The 11587-nt window shown below is 34.6% G+C and overlaps 1 protein-coding gene across 2 annotated transcripts in view; it reads right to left on the bottom strand.

Annotated features, from left to right (window-relative positions):
* The window catches only part of LOC111488992 (protein SWEETIE), a 39277-nt gene that overhangs the window by 10137 nt on the left and 17553 nt on the right, over nt 1-11587 (bottom strand). For both annotated transcript variants that reach the window (XM_023136979.1, XM_023136980.1), the window contains exons 19-32: nt 11365-11458; nt 10493-10561; nt 10276-10398; nt 10127-10195; nt 9931-10035; nt 9695-9783; nt 8475-8631; nt 6106-6255; nt 5279-5328; nt 4843-4942; nt 4670-4726; nt 4508-4575; nt 2722-2815; nt 2163-2389 (exon numbers count right to left, since the gene is read on the bottom strand). In XM_023136979.1, coding sequence (XP_022992747.1) covers nt 2163-2389; nt 2722-2815; nt 4508-4575; nt 4670-4726; nt 4843-4942; nt 5279-5328; nt 6106-6255; nt 8475-8631; nt 9695-9783; nt 9931-10035; nt 10127-10195; nt 10276-10398; nt 10493-10561; nt 11365-11458 — 1452 coding nt within the window. The remainder of the gene's footprint in view (nt 1-2162; nt 2390-2721; nt 2816-4507; nt 4576-4669; nt 4727-4842; nt 4943-5278; nt 5329-6105; nt 6256-8474; nt 8632-9694; nt 9784-9930; nt 10036-10126; nt 10196-10275; nt 10399-10492; nt 10562-11364; nt 11459-11587) is intronic.

The following is an 11587-nucleotide window of genomic DNA, read 5'->3' as shown; positions in this document are numbered from 1 at the left end:
AAAAAAAAAAAAAAAAAAAAAAAAAAAAAAAAAAAAAAAAAAAAAAAAAAAAAAAAAAAAAAAAAAAAAGAAGAGAGAGAGAGAGAGGGAAAAGAAAAAAGAAAAATGAAAAAAATCCTGTGTCTAAGACTCCAGATCAAGGGCGTAACTTGTACAAGTTAACAAAAATCACAAAAAAGTAACGGATTTATCTTAAAAAATCCTTCTGTTTCGTTATTTCCAGAGCCCCCACACAAGCAAGTGATGTAATTATTCTCAGTGAAAAGAAATTCGAATTTCTAACAGAATTGATGAAGCATCTCTAGTTGTATAGGTGAAAAAGCATACACATGCATCAAAACAAATAAATTCTCCTTTCACTTCTTTTTTATTCTGAAGATATCCATTCTCCTTGCGTAAAGTCACTAATTCCCCAAGTGTGTCATATTTTCAACAAGATCCAAGTTTGATTAAGCTTCTCTCCATTCAATGCATTCCTTGTTTTACAAATCATTTTAATCTTTAAATTGTAAATGGAGATTTCATCTTATTATGAAAAGATAAGTGGAGCAAGAAGTTTACATTGGATCACATTTTTGGCCTTTAGAAGTTATTTTATAGAAAAATAAAGAATACTATCATCAACGGAGTCGGAAATTTGAAAAAGATTTGAACATGTTCCAAGGGAACCAAGTGCATCATAATAACATGTTTTTTTTTTTAACAAGAAACAATTTTTCAATATTTTCTTTTTTAACCAGAAACGACACCTTCCATTGATATAATGAAAAGAGATTAATGCTCAAAAGATGTAAATTCCACAAGGGAGTAAAATCAAAACAGTAAATAAAGAGAATTACAACGAAAAGTTGAAGGCATTCTGATTGAAGGAGAAATCAACAAAAGACTAAGAAAAAGAACATGAAAAATCCCTGAGATGAGCCAAAGCAAAGCGATTTATCGAAGGGAGAAGCCTGATATGGAAAATCCTTTGATTTCTTTTGAACCAGAATGAAAAGATTTAACAATTTTCAATGAATTGATAAAAAGATATCATAAGATCAATGAAATAAACTCCCACTGGGAGAGAAGAAAAACACCCAGCCGAAAAAAAAAAAACAGCGCAAAACAGGCTCTCCAAGAACAAAAGGACACGGCAAACAAAGATCCCCAAACAATGAAAGAAGAAAACTCCACAAGGATAGCCACAGCCACAAGGAGCAAGGCACCGTAGCCAACACGAAGGAACCTTCGAGGAAAAGCCACCAAACTGAAAACCCAAGAACCAAAAGCAGAAAGACCACAAATGAGGCTATCAAAAGGAAACTGCAGCCAGTAAAAACGAAGTAGAAACAAAGAAATCAAGAAGTTTCCAGTAGAACCCCTCAGAAAATGAAAACCATTTTTTAGGCTTAACATCATAAAATAAGTCCTGGATTCTGTACCATATTGAAATAGATCTTCCTTTTAGTGGAAGGAGAATGAAAGCAGAACGACAAACTTGGCTCAGAAGACCTGAAAAAGGCATTGGCTCCTCAACAAGAGCTTAGGAAGTAGGATCAATTGAAGGTGGAGGGGCCTCATGGCTCAAAGAACAAAGACCATCTTTGGGAAAGACTGAAAGAAAACTTTACAAAATCAAGGGATTATTTGATTCAAGAACAATACGAAGGTTCCCAGTTATGCTGGATGTCTGTCTGGTTATGCATGCAGCTTCTCTGTAGGCATCTCCATTATTTCAGAATTAACTAATCAGTGATCGAAAATGAAAATTATTTCAAAGAAATATTAATTAACTCTGCCATTCAAAAATTCTGCAACAAAAAACTGACACTTCTACAAACAAATACATCAAAAAATTAGCAAACATCCCACCGGCCATTGAAACTTTTTTTTTTTCTCTCTGAAAGAGAATGGAGGGACAAGTATGTCTTCCAAGAATATCTCTAATACAAAAATAGTGGATTGCTGAAACTAAAAACTCTACGGAATACACAAAATTAAACAGTGAAGGAAAAATTACCTCGATCCGTCCGGTGTCACTTTTAAGGAACATACCACTAGACAATAAGATATAAACAAAAATTTCTCTTTTGAAAGGATCATAGGAATAAAATATCAATATGGTTGACTACGCTGCGTGCATTGTAACTGAAGATGAGAGAAAAAGTTAAGACACATACTCGGCAGCAAAAACTCTGGTTCGATATCTAAGGTGTTTATCCCTTTGAGTAATAGTATTGGAAGCCTCTAAAGTATGTCCTGGCATTGGAACTCTCTTGTGGCTAGAAACCATATTCTCATCATCATCTCCAACGTCCGACTTTATGTCACCATCTAGAGCATTTGAAGAATCTTTTTCTGAGTTGGAATTATACTCAATATTTATTCTTGTTGATGTAGAGAGCACCTGATCAATTCAGCAGTTAAATCAAGTGAATCATATATAGTGAATTGTTGAAAAATTACATTGATGTAAGTTGACTTCAAATCCCGAGCATAGTTTATTTATCATGACCAAGATCCAAAAGCATGCCAAATTGACCTAAACTTGAAGAAACAATGTAATCTTTTATCTCATTACTGTGAAAAGATTAACAGTACAACGGAAAGAGGGGAACCGATTATTTGAACAATGGCCCTCACACGAGGAAGTAAATAAGTCAATTACTTCAATGTTTACGAATTGAAAATGATGAAAAAAATAACATCACGTGAATTTGAGCAAGTAAAAGAACTTACAAGATTTCGACATATTGCTATCCAGTGAGAAGGGCACGAAGGGCATGATGCATACAGTAAGCGCATGATTGTGGTCCGCACCATATTTGCGATGCTGCAAAAGTCACAAAACAATGGTCAGGAATCAAAGATGCCCGTAACATTTGATATCTATTTTTCCAAATTCATATTTTATATGAAAATATTTTATATAGTTATCTATATTAATGATGTTATTTTTGCAGGGACTTTTGATGTGGGAAGATTAATAACAGATAAGATTTTGTGGCACTTGATTTTTCTTTTGCTTCTTACATCTCTGAGGATAGAGGCTGTTAATGTTGTTTCCATTGGAGATTTATGGGCATTGATGACCCTCTCATCAAGTTATTGGCATCTATTCTTATCATGTATTTTGTAGTTAAATGATATTTTTCTCTACCAGTCTGAAAATACTCCTTTAAAAGATAATGGATCTCTCTCCTCAAGGCGTTGGTTTGCTTAAGTCAGTATTTATTTCGTTGGTTCGAATTTCAAAAGTTTCTTGGAAGAAGCCTTTTTTGTTTCTATCAAGGTAGTTTCTTGGAGAACTCATCATTCAGAAATCCTTTTCCAACAAATACTTCTACAGCTCTGTTGCAGTATATATGAAATGAAAGAAATAATGCGAATTTCAGGGATTTTTATGGGGTTTTTTTTTTTTTAATGATTTTATTCAGCTTACAGCCTCATATTGGAGGGCCTTAACAAAGATTTTTGCTAATGCACAACTTCTATAATCAACTTAGATTGAAGGTATTTTGTTGGATCCCTCCCCCTCCATTGCAAGGGAACACCTTGTCTGCATGACTTTTCGGTGCTCATTATGCCTGTTTGGAAGTCCCCGTTTCTTTTTCAGAACAAAAGAATCATACATCTAAATCAGTTTTCACCAAGATGTAAGATGACCAACCATTTCAAGGATTGTGTTCCATAAGAAAATAATTTCACCAAGATGTAAGATGTCCAACTATATCAAGGATTGTGTTTCCACAAGAAAATAAAAGGTTTAAATATTATTTTGGTCCCTATATTTTTGGCTTAGTTCATTTTGGTCCTTATACATTCAATATGTCCATTTTGGTCTCTTGCTTTCAACCAAGTACTTTCAAAATATTTGTTTGCCCCCCCAATTTTAAAAAGTGACCAATTTGGTCCCTACATTTCATTTTTATCCCATTTCTTTTGATCAATATGTTAGCATGACACTTCATTCTCTAACTTCCTTAAAATGTAACCATAAATTTGTATTAAATGACTTCTATTGTGAATAAATTTGTGTTTGAATTTGTAAATAGGGACCAAAATGGTAACATTTTAAAAAAATTCAAAGACCAAGACAAATATTTTGAACGTATTGAAATCAAAATGAACAAATATTAAGAGTATTGAAACCAAAATGAAACAAAGCCAAAAGTACAGAATCCAAAACAGTATTTGAACCAAAATAAAATAAGGAGGAAATTTAAATAATAAAAGAAAAACTAAACCAACAATCGCATAAAAAACATACAACAAAACAGCTAACTATTAGTAGAACAAATTGCACAGAGAAGCAGAGTTTCTTTTCAGTTTGATGTTCTTTTAATAGATTTAAGTCATTTTTTCTGCACATGCCTTGTACATGTAACCTGCCTGTTCAAAAAGCAGAAGCAGATGTATCATAGCGAAACTTCAGAGGGAAAACAAGAAATCCTACTTAGAACAAAACAATAAAAAATTGGCCCTCAAAGTTTAGTCAACATGAAGAAATTCATTCATGGCTTACTCTGAATCAGTTTCTTCATCCAACATATGAAATAAGCTCTCCTCTATTTGCTCCTCGATGATTGGAACCTAAGAACAACATTTCATGAAGGATTCAAACCAGCCATAAAAATGGGGCAAAGAAAAGAAAAATAGGTAAAGTAATTAGGAAAAGAAAACATACTGGATCCTTTTCAATAAGATGCCGTAGAGTAGCTATAGCAAGATGTCGCAATGTTGGCTGCATTCTCAAAAGAAAAATAGTGCGAATGAGAGAGAGAGAAGACTAGGGAGTAGGGAGTAGGAATCCTAGACAAGAAATTCGGAAGTTCATTTCATAATCCAGAAGGTCAAAACCTGTTTAGAGACTAGTGTTGGGAGAAGAACTTGCAAGTGGGTGCGCACAGAAACGGCTTGTGGAGCAAACAAAGCAAGTTGTTGTGTAAATCGGACACTCCTGCAGCAATAGCATGTGACAGACTATCATTGCCAACAAAAGGACAAACGTGAAAAAGAAAATAACTATTTGATTTTGGCCAAAGCTAATTGAACTTATGCATTTTGAATTCAGAAAGAGGACGATGGTCAGATATGTTCATGCTCAGATGTTCTCCACGCGAGAGTAGCAAATATTAGCTACTAGTGGATTACACCAAACAGGCGAAGAATTGACATAGCTATAGAACTAAAAGGCCAGTAATTTGAGCAACATATTGATCACGCATCAAACTTTCTTCTCCAAGGATGTGTGTGTATGTGTGTATTGGGGGGGGGGATGGAAAAATCAACTTACTCAAGCATGATTGATGCTTCTTGCCAGGAGCTTATCTCTGCAACAACGGACTGAAAGTAACACCCATTATAGATAAAAGTTTATTCGTCCAGATAGAAAGCTTATAAATAAATAAATGTCATTCTGTGGAAAACTATGAAAAATAGATTCTGACGTTGCATCCATAGTCAAGTAATTTTTAAAATTTTCTGGCACGTTGCATCCACCCACTATAGACAAATAATTTTACGCATTAGTCTCGTTCTATTATATTAATGAAAATTTCTTGTCCCAAAAATAAAATTTATAGCGATTTTGGTCTTAATTAGATTATTTGTCTCTCTTTGGGCTCTGTTTCTAGGCTCCTTTGTAATAATTCGCTAGGTCTTATTTCTCTTTACTAGAACTCTTTCTTGTAGTTTGGTTCTTTTATGTGGGTTTTTCTTTTTGTAAGCTCGTCGTGTATTCTTTTATTTTTTTCTTATCAAAAAGTAGGAACTTCAATGACATCAACTTCCATAATTTTGTTTTAGAGGTGGTTTGTTCCTTTTTTTATCCTCAGCTAAGCTATGTCCAACAACTACTTTTGAGCTGCCTCTGAGCATGATTTTCAAAGACAAGAATGAAGGACAAGAAACTGCTCAGAGGAGAGCTGAGTCCAGCTTTCTTTTGCATGCTGCCTTTTCTTTTTATGCTATATGAATGTATCTTGATCCTCTTCGGTGAGGGATTAACTTTTCTCCCTTCTTTTCTTAGTTTGAGCCTTACGCCAATAAATATTCCAGCTTCCAATTAAATAACATGTATCAACCTAAACTTGGTCAAGAAAGTTGAAAGATAAGTAATACCTTGCAACGTGAAAAGAAAATGCTTCCTGGGGCCAGTTCAGGACCAAGAACAGCAACAACAGCATTTATTAAGCGACCGACTCCTTGCTGAAGGTCAATTAATCCATTCTCCTCTGATAGAAGGATATCCAGTGCAAGGCTAAGAGTCGCCTAAAACAGATAAAAATAAAATTTTAGAAAGTAACAAAAAGTCATTCAGATAATTAAGCATAATGCAGGGAAAAAGAAAATGGAAACAATAGCAAGCTGTATCAATAAAATTAATAGTTCAATGTCCAAGAATTATAGCACTAAATGAGAGGATTCTCCACCGAGAATTCAATATCAGAATTTAATATTTCTTTGGATAAACAATATCACAAATCTAGTATCGTATAATCAACCTGAGGATGAGAAGGATCTAACAAAAAAAATAATATAGTCAATTAGTTACTGAAATTGCTCATAATTCCCAACTGGTTCCATAACTATGGTAGCCATTACGCTAGAGTGATCAAGGTGGTTATAGAAAACGACCAAACAATTTGACTACCTATTTAACTTTCCAGCTGCTGTTTTTAACGGCCAGTGAGTCACAAAATCTGCAGCATTCTGTAAATATACAGCTAAAGTTTTTCCACACGAGAATCCAGCTTTCATCAATTTTCATCCAACTTCCATTATCATTTTAGTTTTATCCTACTCACTGGGAAACAAGAAAACATTCACTCTGATTTCTGAACTTTATTTTTCAAATTATTTCAATTGGTACCCATCTACACCAAACAGAAGGGCCCTCAAAGAAATAAGAACAGAAGAATAGAAGAAATGGCCTCAGAAAATAAAGCCAAAAACATTTCAAGTAATATAAATGTATACGTGTAATAAAAAAGCTTCAAAAAGACCACCTATTCATCCCTAACCAAACAATGAAAGGATGACGAGAAAATTCCAGCAAGGGAATTCCCCCCACCCAAAAAAATTTCAAAATGAAAATTCAGAAGAAAGTAATTCATACAAAAACCTAACTAGGGGCTAAAAACAAGCTAGAAGTCTATAGATTCCTCCTCCACAAGATGTGATCGAAGTCCACCAGAACCTGTTTATTACACATGGATTCAAAGATGTGTAAATCCTCAAAGCTCTCTCCCATCAACATACGAAAAAAAACAATAATATCTCTTGTGGGACTACTTATATAAACCATTTTAAACAAGACAACAAAATTAGCTCCTTCTTAAACCGCAAGTAGTGAACTCTTTGCAGCAGTGGGCAAGCTATTGACAATTTGATGTATTCCAAGAAGACTTCCGACAGTATAAAACTATATTTAAAACAAGAACTGGGTTCAAACTAATACAGGTGATCAACATTGGTTCTGGAAAGTCTCGTAGGAGTCCTTGAAAATTAATCTCCACAGGTAAACTAAATTGTGAAATTATGATTGCTTGTCTATTGGCTTGCTTGATCCTAATAGATTTTAACGGATATTTGGTTTGGAAACATTTTGTTTAGTACTTCTCATGATGCTTCTATTTCATCTCTTTTCTAAGAGTCCAATGATTAATCTTCAACATCTTAGGTTTGTAGAAATTTAAATACCAGATAGTAAGCGAATTCTCTATTCTGCAAGAAAGAATCTATCCCACCACAATTTTCATAACTTTGTTAGTCTCTATAATTGTGCTTTTAATTGGCAAGTGATAGTGCAAGTATGGATGGGGTATGGATTACACACCCCCAAATTCACATTATGTCTGCAGACTGCAGTTTTCAGTTTTGGGAGGTAAAGATGGTATGAATGGTGATTACCTCTAATTTCAATGTTCAGTCGCTTATGACTTATGAGATGAGCTATTTTCCATTTTCAGAATCAATTAGGTCAAACAGTTTGGGCAAATCCAACAAAGAAGGTTCTCTTTAGTTTTTCTATTTTTCCAATCATTTGGTATATTTGGAAACAAACTAATTCAAGTGACTTTCAGAACCGTCTGGAGGACGACGATCTTGTGTGGCTTAAAATTTTATTTCCCATGTCTTTTGTGTTCATCTTTGATACAGTTTTTCTTTATCAGGATGTTCCTCGTTTTCCTAATCTTCACGCTAGGATCTCAAGTTCAAATACTTGGATCTTTTTATTGGAAAAGACTTACTGCTCTTTTCCCTTTCTAATGAAAGCAAAACTTTCGTTAAGGCAAGTTAAAAAATATAGGCAGTGAATTTGAGACAACCAATGAAAAAAAAAGGTAAAAAATAGAGCCCAACAAAAATTCAAAAATTACGAGGGATCTAACAAAGAGGGGAAACGGCAGTACAAAGATAAAATGTAACAGATCAGGTTAGGAACGAAGATTCAAGTTTTAAGAATGCTCAAACCATAAGTCGAACACCTGAACTTGGGATACATAGGACAAGCCAGCAGCTTCAATAGTCAAAAGAAGTCCATGCAAAGCCCATGTCTGCAAACTGGTAACTGAACTCCGAGCTAGCATAGATATTGAATTCACCGTTGCTGTAACTAATGTTGACAGAGCCATCCCTCCTGCACTGAAAGTAAAGGAAAACGCATAGGTGAGGAAAATTTAGACATAGAAGTACATAAGCACTTGCAGACCACATGAGACCATAAGAGAACGTTGATAAAATAATTTTGAACAGGGAAAAAGATGATCAACTTCTTTAAGTCTTATCTGTAGAAACTTGATCAAGTCGGATCATTCCTCACAAAATCCAAAGCAAGAGGACACTATTGTATCTACCTGATGGTGTGTGTTGCGTATGAACCTTGGAAAATAACTTAGATAACTTGCTTATTCATTTCCCTTGGTAACTCAGTACGTCTGGTGTATTTTTTTTATAAGAAACATGCGGTAGACCAAGAAAGGTACTGACAAAATGGCTTCCGTTTCAAGAAGATTAAAGAAAGAGGATAATTACAATTGACGACTAGTCACATCAAGGATGTAATATGGGGGGATGTGACTAGTCGTCCATTCTTCCTATGTATGCTAGCTTATATATAGGCAAGCAAGTTGAGTGGAATGATATGAGAGAGTATCAAAGACCTGGCCAAGACTTGGCCACCCAGGCCATCATGCTGTTGGCCAAGGAGGGAAAACCCGCCAGTTTTGAGTCGAGGATAACCTACTTCTTACCAAAGGAAATCCATTGTATGTTCCCTATACAGGGAACCTTGGGAGATTTCTACTGAAGGAATGCCACGACACTCTGTGCAAGTCACATAGGTGACAAAGAACCTACGCCCTTCTTAAAAGGGGTACTATTGGGCAAACCTTCGAGACAATGTGACGCAATTCATAAAGACAAGTCTTATCAGCCAACAACACTAGAAATTAGAACAATAAATAGAAGGGGTACTTCCTATTCATTTTTTTAATAAGAAACAACTTAATCTCCCTGTTCATTATGTTTCAAAAATTTGTTCCTATCAAAAACTAGAAATTAGAACAATAAATAAATCAAATAGATGGAACACAATCAGTATGCTCAAAATGAAACTGTTGATTTAATACAGTATACAATTCTCAAAGCCAATAAAGGCTAAAAAGAATAATTTTGGGGGAGTTCAGAGGATCTTTTAACTACCAACCTTCTATGTATGCAGCCGAGTGCCAAAGCAATTGATCCGGCATAAGCAGAGTCTGCCATTCCAGTTAGGTCACCAAGTAGCGACCTGATCTGTTTATATAACATGTAAGACTGATAAAGAGCAGATCTACTGAAAATAGATGACCAGGGTAAATTTGAAAAATAAAAGAATGCCACCTTTGTGGCATAATCCTTAATACATAGAGAAGTTTGTGTGTGAATTGAAAAGGAGTATACCATTCTTGCAGTGAAAATGTCATTCCCAAGACGGGCCAATAACCCAAGACCTTCGGCAGCAGCTCTACGTTGTGATGCACAAATGTCTCCAGCAGCTATAATACTCTGTTCAAATCAAAATCTTTAAGAAAGAAACAAAGTAAAAGAATCCTAAAACATCGAAGGAATACAACATAAACAAACAAAAAAAGTTTACCTGAAAAATACCCTGGGCAGAACTTAAAATCTCAAGGCTTACAGATGGCACACGCAAAGACAGAAGCGCCTAACAAAATTTATTGGTTCATTTGTAAATCTCAACGTCTCAAAAAGCTACACCAACAAATATGAGAACATAATCATTACCTTGAAACCTGCAAGCAGCCCCACACATATATTAGTGACACTAGCAGAATACCATGGCTGTTTCTTTCCGGTTTTCAGGCACTGCTCCATGACTCCAAGTAGGGACAGCATTCCACTGCTGTCCTGGTTTTAGTTATACAATCATGTTAATTACATAAGGAAACGCCATAATTTGGAACATATTTAAAAATCCAAATTGAGTCATGACAATTCAAACCTGACAAGCAAAGATAACCCCAAAGCACAGAAGCATCTGGTTCACCAATATTTTGTTTATTGTCTCTGGCTTCATATTCAAAACAAATTTTCAGAGAGGAAAAACGAAGGCCCGAAATGCAGAATAATGAAGGGGAAATCAAGAAACAAAATCTAAAGAAGAAGAAACCCCACAGCAATTTTCCAACTTCCATGATAGAAGTATCTGATAACTGAAATTTCCCAGTCTCAGCAGTGATCAAGATTGATCTAAAATCTGCTTCAATAAATGTCATTTTGACTTTCATCAAGTAAAATAAGGAGCACCTTTTTAAGCCTTTCCGCTAATACCTTGACTGTAATTTTGTAAAAAGATGAGACAAGGTTTATTGGCTGAAAGCCTCTAACCCGATTGGCGTTCATGTTCTTGGGAAATAATCAAATGTAGGATTCATTCGTTCTTCTATTGAATTAGCATCACAAAGAAGCTATAAACAGGAGTTCATCATTTAAAATACAAAGCAAGATACTGCATAGCAGTGAGACTTCTCCATTGTGGCAATAGAAAAAAGAATATTACAATCATGAATAGAAACTTGAAATTGAAGCTGAAAAGGTGGGGGGGAAGTTGTAAATAAGGATTCCAATATTGAGGATAAATTCCTTTACAGATTGCAAAGGTATCGTAGAGAAAAAATGACCTAGACTAAAATAAAATAGAAACAAGCGGAAGGAAAATAATTATAATCCTTTCAGGATTATTTGTATGATTTGAATTTCTTTTATACCATCTATGCTTTCAGATTTTTATTTTATTACACTTTTAGAGTTGATAAACTTTGAACATTTGAATCTTGTTTATTAAAAAAAATTGAGGTGGAAAAAGATAAGTACCTGAGCAAAATTTGAAATTTCATCTTCCCATATCGTTGGCACAAGCCCATCTTTTCCCCCTTGAAAAGCACGAAGCTCATCCTCAAACGAATCCCTACGTCAACAATAAAAGGGAGAACTCTCTTTTAAGGACAGCCCTTAAACTAATTCCTAGCTTTTATCTTTCTTTTTCCTTTTTTTTTTTTTTTTTTTTTTTTTTTTTTTTTTTTTTTTTTTTTTTTTT

The sequence above is a fragment of the Cucurbita maxima genome, unplaced genomic scaffold (assembly GCF_002738345.1).
Source record: "Cucurbita maxima cultivar Rimu unplaced genomic scaffold, Cmax_1.0 Cma_Scf00014, whole genome shotgun sequence".
Classification (NCBI taxonomy): Eukaryota; Viridiplantae; Streptophyta; class Magnoliopsida; order Cucurbitales; family Cucurbitaceae; genus Cucurbita; species Cucurbita maxima.
Note: the sequence above shows the minus strand (reverse complement) of the source record. Positions and strands in the feature narration are given on the sequence as shown.